We start from the raw sequence: 7,665 nt of genomic DNA, 5'->3' as shown, positions 1-7,665 counted from the left end.
AAAACAACAAGCATTGTTAAAAAAAAAATGTCATATTTTTGTTACATAGCTTAACAGATTTTCTATTAACAAGATAAATGATGGTCGACAAAGTGTACTGTCAGACATTAAAGAGGTCAAAGCTCAATTACAATGACGTCACATAGATTCATCCAATTTTTTTTTGTCATTTAAGAATTGAATCATTATTTTTTCAAAGATATAGTCTCATAACTGCAACAGTGTCTGCATACAAATTGAGAAATGCACGTTAGAGCATTATGAAAGTTTGTTTGCACATACTGTTGCAGTTATGAGATTATGTCTTTTAAGAAGTAAGGATTTAGTGCTTAAATTTACATTTTTTGAACGTTTTGCCTTATCTGCAAATGTGATTTATACCTCACAATTACTATATTATCCTAAGGGTATGTTCAAGGGAAGAGCCAATGTAAAAGCCACAAGCGTGAGCTTTTTTTCCACTTGTGAAATAGTTCTTTTTCAGCATTCAACGTTTGTGACATCGTAATAAAACTCAACATTCGACCTTTGAGTACCCTGTCTGTGTTATGGTATTATATTTATGCAGTGGCTTTTAAAACGCTTTGCATGCAAAATGTGGATTATTTTAGCAGTGGAATTCTAGACAGGAGCTAGGAAGTGCTCTCTCTCTCTCTCTCTCTCTCTCTCTCTCTCTCTCTCTCTACACACACAGATATACAAGTGTTACATACGTGGGGTTTTGGACAAGGCGGCGGAAGAAATAGGTCCATGTGATGTAGTCCATGGCGTCCTGTTTAGAGGTGACGGTCCCTGCCACGATCTCTGCATTCATGTGGTCGGGTAGTACCTCCAACAGACTGCAAAGTCAAACAAACATACAGAGTCAGTGAAAAATACCAAGTATCTCAGAATTAAGTTGAAAATATCAGTGGTTTAGACGGCAGTAATAAAACAACAGACTCCAATGACAGCCAAACATACAGTGTGATTCAGGATTAAAATATATGATCGATGGTAAAAAGAGTTTAATAAGACATTTTTACAGAAAATAAAATTATTTGTCTTTTATCAGCATAACAAACTAAAAAAAACACAAAGTAAAAACTACAAATTTCACAGAACTTTAAATAACATACTTCAAACTTTTTTTTGTGGGTAGAAAAAAATCAAGAGAATTGGTAAAATTTTAACTTGAACAACCAATCAAAGGTATATCTTTTTCTATAATTATAAGAGAAATTCCTGCCAACTGCACAAGAATGAAAGAGTTGTCCTCATTCTGCTTCAGACAGACAAGTTAGCAATGCGAGTTACTTCCCTTTGACTGTGCTTACTCCTACTTACTTGGACTCCACAGGGAAAGGTTCGTACAGGAATCGTTTGTAGAAGTGTTTCTTGATGTCGTGGACCAGAATCATGGCCACACCCTGGTCATCAAACTGGGGACGCCCGGCCCGCCCCATCATTTGTAGCACATCTGTAATTCACAACAAATAATCAATGTGGGAAAAAAGATGTTCAATCAAAACCAAATACAATGGTATGCAAATTTTCATGGATTGTAAATTTTTTCCACATGTTCTTTAATGGTACATGGATGTTAATTCATTGATCTGTTTAAATGGCTAACAAATTAATACTCTGTTTCATATTGCCATAAGGATATAAAGAAATCTAAACAAAATCCCGAATATTGAGACACAATAAAATTGAATGAATTCACAGTAATATAAAAAAATTAACTTGCTTCATATCAGGTGAGAACTAATTGTAGTTCTAATCTAAGGTCAAATTAAAACTAAGACGTAAATGGAATGTTCTGAAAACTTCTGTTACCTGTGATTGGAAAATCTACATAGCGTCGAGTTTTTCCGTCAAAGTATTCTGTTCCCTTGACGACAACTAGATGGGCTGGGAAGTTGACCCCCCAGGCTAGGGTGCTGGTCGCTATTAGAACCTACAATGTATCAACAAAAATACAGGCACCATTAAAAAACAGAATTGTCTCTACATTCATTAATCATGAAATACTGTAGAAACATACCGTATATTTGTTGGGTTAAAATTTTGTTATTTTAAAATTAAAGAAAATTTTGTTGGGATTTAATTTTCTCATATTGTAGTCTCCAAAATATATCGCATATCAACTCTGTTTTCTGAATGCTTCTATTAAAAATTCGTCAAGGATTTAATTTCCTTGATTAAGGACGTTGTTTACTCAGGGTTTGAGTTCTCAAATCCAGATTGTGAAAAAGTTAAATTTTATGGGTAAAACTTGTTTTAAATACAAGAAGTATTTATGAAATGAGTTATTATTGACATAACAATAGATAGTTTTATTAAATTATGGAATTAGGCTCTGACAAAGTTTGACTTTTAGCGAAACAGAGGAAATTCGGACTAAATTTTTCAGATTTTGTTTTCCACTGAAATATTTTTGGTAGTACTATAATATTTAAAGTTAAGATTTTATTTGTTAGTCTACATAATTTTGCATATTTTCTGCTGGTTTTATTTTGCTTTTTCGTTTAGATAAGCGCATGGCACACACTACAAAAATATTGAAAAATGCTTAAAAATGATTAAAGACACCATATCTCAAAATCTTGATCATTGACCTCATATAAATTTCATGCCAGCAGAGAAAGGTCAATATACTTAGTTTAATACTATAAATGTTTTAGCATTATCATCATTCAGTTTTTTGTTATATTGAATCAAAAATGGGTAGTAATTTGAAAACTGATAGAGGAAATTCGGACTAGAATATCTATTAAAAATTGTGAATGAAAACTTAATGCTTTGTATCTATTTAATGTCACTACCATTCATAAACTGTATTTCATTTGTTAAAGAGTTAAGCAATTTGTATTATTTTCACAATTAAGAAAATCTCAATCATAGTGTAAAATTTTTATGGATTTTTCTTAAATTTTCAAAAAATATTCAATGGCCATTAACTCAAAAAGTAGGTCATTAACCTACTTTTTTGAAAGTGATGAATGACACTACCATGTAAGGTCTAAAACACACAATAGTTGGTTTTTCATTATCATCAGTGGAATTTTTTTTCATTCTGAGTAAACGTCATCCTTAAATACTACCAATGAAAATAACGACATTAGATAATAAGTACTGATAAATGTTTGAAACCCTAGCTTTTCATTGAATGTACTCTTTTTTATGGATTAAACTGAACTGTATCTGTATTAGTAATTTCATTGTCTGAGTAAAGCCTGAAAGTTTTTGTGTTTTAAAGAGTACAATTAAAAAATTGAAAATATTTCTATTCCTTTTTTTTTTTTGGATGAAATAAGCAGTCAAAATAAGACCTTTTTTAGAGAATCAGTTTTTAGAACTACCTGACTTAGGAATAAGGAATCATTCTATGAGTATTATGAGGTGATAATCTGGGTCGGGGCGTGGTCAAATCCAATCCAAATGAGATTTAATCAAGCCACGACTGAAATTTTTGGTCCAATTTTTTGGCTATTACAGTCCAAAATAATTTTCCATACAAAGCAATTGTTTTAGAAAGTGAAGGACTTTCACCTTATTACACCAGCAGAATTGGTCTCCTTTCAAGGAGAGAAATATTCAAAGGAAATTATTAAAAATTCTATATGGAAACACACACTAAGTGCTTTAAAATAGTTCTTGACACTAGAAACATAGAAAAAATTTAAGAATGAATGACAACAAAATAAACTTTATTTAAGACCTTCTTTATATTACATTTCTGGTGTAGCGAAGACAGTAGTGGTACCCTTACATACCATACCATGGTATGAAATGTCAGAAAGTCCAAAGCTAATGGCCAGACAAAGTAAGTATACATCTTAAATTGTCAATCAGTACAAATGATGTACTAGTTTACTAGATACAATCCACATGATGACAGGAGACAACAGAAGAAATGCATTTAGTTTACGCTGCGAACTTCCTTTTATGATTACACAATTTACCAACTTGGGGACCTTATCAGTTCCATCATAATGGTCAGGATATAGTTTCTTTAGCAAAAAAAACCTCAATACCGGTACATGTAAAGTGGATATAAATGACCAATTATATTCCCTGGTGAGAGTTAATCATCTGTGAGTGACGTCCCTGGATGGAAATTAATCCAACAGAATCTTGCGTCTCTGGTTCAATTGAAGAAGCCCAATTCCTTGCTTTGAATTTTCCCCTTGAATGCAATAAACTTCCATCAAAGTCTCAGGAAAATGTGACGAAGTGTCTTAGAAGACAAGCCAGGAGCAAATTGATGCGGGGAAGAGAATAATCGCCTCCAATTCCCACAGTCCTAGCGGGCATGCTGATTGCAATTTGGTGTCACTGTTTTACCCGGAGACAAGATTTAGTAACAACTCAACAGATGCCAAAATAGTAGAAATCTCAGAGGGTGTCTTTTAACACATCATTAATTTCAAGAGTTATATAATCTTATATGGGGCATAGAATCAATACTGCACATGCAAATCTTACTAATATGGTAATTTGATTTAGGAAAAGAAGTAATTTTGGAATATCAAATTTCCACCAAAATGAATTACTGTATCAACACTGCTGTGAAAGCCGTAGTTTCTACACTCACTAGAAGAGTCTCTAAATGTCATACTAAGCCCACCTATTTTAATGATTCATGACATCTTAATTCCACCAATACTTTGAGCAATTTTACAATATATATACAGGCACTAGTCGCCCATAGGAATGCCCAAAATATACAAAACAACATTTCTTGGAATGTCAAGAATCTCACATGAACCGGTGAGTCTCAATGACTGTCCAGGAAAGCAAAATGCTTGTAAAAATGTCTGGTGTACTATATGACTTATAACAGCACTGGACACGTGCTGGAATGTTGAGAATAAACAATTACATTGGTAACCCCTTGGTATGTCCAAATATTGATTCTAGAACATTTTTTAAGTGTTTTTGGAACGTTCTAGTGACCAGAGATTTTAAATTATCTTAATACACATAGCTTCTTATTGACCTTTTAACCTTACCTGTATTTTCTTACAGATCATTTGACAGTACCAGTATATTCTGAATAATCATTTGACCTTACTTTTACCTTCTGAAATACTTTTTTCCCTCATCTGTTTCTTCTGATTGACCTTTTGTCCTTACCTGTATCTTCTAGTTGACCTTTGCCTTTACCTGTATCTTCTGGTTGACCTTTTGCCTTTATCTATACATGTACCTTCTGATAGACCTTTTGTCCTTACCTGTATCTTCTAGTTGACCTTCGCCCTTACCTGTATCTTCTGGTTGACCTTTTGCCTTTATCTATACATGTACCTTCTGATAGACCTTTTGTCCTTACCTGTATCTTCTAGTTGACCTTCGCCCTTACCTGTATCTTCTGATTGACCTTTTGCATTTATCTATAAATGTACCTTCTGATAGACCTTTTGTCCTTACCTGTATCTTCTAGTTGACCTTCGCCCTTACCTGTATCTTCTGGTTGACCTTTTGTCTTTACCTATACATGTACCTTCTGACAGACTTTTTGCCCTTACCTGTATCTTCTAGTTGACCTTCGCCCTTACCTGTATCTTCTGGTTGACCTTCGCCCTTACCTGTATCTTCTGGTTGACCTTCGCCCTTACCTGTATCTTCTGGTTGACATTTTGCCTTGACCTGTACCTTCTGATAGACCTTTTGCCCTTACCTGTATTTTCTGATTGACAAACAGTTCCTCACACACTTTCCTGTCTCGCTCTATTAGTCCGGCGTGATGGAGACCGATCCCAAAGGCCAAGGTCAACTTAAGGTTGGTGTCCTTGATTCCTGATATGATGTTCTCCATCTGAAACATCAAAATGTAAATTTTAGAAATATTGTATTCAATTGAAACATCTAAAAACAAGAATCTCAAAAAAGTTTATCATTTAGGCATTGAATTCTAATTTTTGGATGTTTTCAGTCCTATAACACACCAAGCAGTGCAGACAAGTTGAATACCGACATTAAAAATAAGCATTCAATTCTTATATTTATATAATAGTACTGAAGTCTATATGTATGAAATATTTGTGCATCGTTGCTTTAAAGCCTTTATATACGCTCTTAGTCAGGGATATGAAACATACATGGAACAGCCATATTAACATGTTATTTAGTTCACTTCTGTGACTTAAAACATAGTGCCAGAATCTGTCAAATTGTGAAAAAATTACTTTTATTAACAAATAGATATGATTTAATGATTATTTTCCATAAGTACATATCAAATTGATTATGTAAGTTTGAACTTCTCATTTAATCTTGCTATACCAGGGTAATAAATATACTCAAGACATGCATGATGACGTTTATATTTGTTATCCTGGCACATGAATTAACTAAGCGTATTCAATGGGAATTGAAAGTCAAATATTTCCAATGCAAATCTAAGGGGAATTACATTACACTGAATGTAAATAAAATTTGATAAATAAAAGGCCAAGGGGCCACATCAGGGTTAGGGACATATTTTGATCTGAAAAGCTCTATTAAGCCTCTGGCCCTGGTGAGCTAGAAAGTATAGTTTTTGACAGTAAAGTATCAGATTATAAGTACATGCAAAATAATACTGGGGCTGTATTTCGCATCATCCTTTTTTATAAGTTACATTAATTTTCTACATAACCAATGTAAGATTTCAAATAAATTGTATTTCTTTGAATCAAATCCATGAAATCTTAAATCAAATTACGGGTAAGTGTGCAGAGAATGGGGTCAGATTGTCAAAGTAAGTCATTTCATTTAATTGGTGAGTCTTATAAGCTATATACTTCCCTAATCTAAGTTTCATCTCGTGTTTCAATTAAGCTGCTATTAATAATTAACCTTTACATAAATGTTAAAATTTTATTCAAAATCAAGTGTTCAAGCATTTGTATACAATGCAACCAACACACTCAACTTCCTTAAGGAAGAATTACATACAGCCGGTTTCCCCTTTACAAACAACTGTTAAGTAGACTCAATTTTCCTGCTGTGATTAATTGCCAGTGAGTTTCAAATTTCCAAAAAATAATATTATCAATCATAGTTGAAAATTGAAAAGCAGCATCTCTGAGTCTTTGAACCAACTCTAAACTATATAGCTACTAGCATTTGAACTTTAAAATGATCAAGTGTTGACATAATGAAAGAAAAAAAAACCCCAAAAAAACCCTGAACATTTTATCTACTTACTTATTTTTAAATGACTTTAAGTAATGACATTAATTCAATACAATATGTCTATACATGTACTAGAACTGGATGTTTTCCGATTGTGATTTTAAGTCACCCTGATGGTCAATAATATGTTATTGAAATGAAACAAAATATGCTTGTCTGGAGAATTTATATACAGATATGACTTTGGAACTGTACTGAAGGCAATTTATTGTAAGTTCATTAATACACCTTGGAACTCATGTTAATTTGTTCATTTCTTTTCTTCAATTAGGCCTGGGAGGATCTGTAACTCTGTTTTTTAAAATCTGGCACCACTGACATGCAAATCTCTGGCAGTAACCCATACTGACATGGAAATCTTTGGCAGTTAACCCATACTGACAGGGAAATCTCGGGCAGTAACACATACTAAGAAATATCTGGCAGTAACATGTTACTGCCATGTTGCATACTATGACACGGAAATCTCTGGCAGTAACCCATACTGACATGGAAATCTCT

General features: G+C 33.2%; 1 protein-coding gene across 3 annotated transcripts in view; it reads right to left on the bottom strand.

Moving 5' to 3' along the window:
- Nucleotides 1-7,665, bottom strand: part of LOC128185575 (activating signal cointegrator 1 complex subunit 3-like) — a 93,891-nt gene that overhangs the window by 35,840 nt on the left and 50,386 nt on the right. For all 3 annotated transcript variants that reach the window (XM_052855155.1, XM_052855157.1, XM_052855156.1), the window contains exons 31-34: nucleotides 5,666-5,803; nucleotides 1,819-1,939; nucleotides 1,327-1,459; nucleotides 714-839 (exon numbers count right to left, since the gene is read on the bottom strand). In XM_052855155.1, the coding sequence (XP_052711115.1) occupies nucleotides 714-839; nucleotides 1,327-1,459; nucleotides 1,819-1,939; nucleotides 5,666-5,803 (518 nt within the window). The remainder of the gene's footprint in view (nucleotides 1-713; nucleotides 840-1,326; nucleotides 1,460-1,818; nucleotides 1,940-5,665; nucleotides 5,804-7,665) is intronic.

Source organism: Crassostrea angulata, chromosome 5 (genome assembly GCF_025612915.1).
Source record: "Crassostrea angulata isolate pt1a10 chromosome 5, ASM2561291v2, whole genome shotgun sequence".
Classification (NCBI taxonomy): Eukaryota; Metazoa; Mollusca; class Bivalvia; order Ostreida; family Ostreidae; genus Magallana; species Magallana angulata.
The sequence above is the reverse complement of the archived record's forward strand: the minus strand, read 5'-3'. Positions and strand labels throughout refer to the sequence as shown.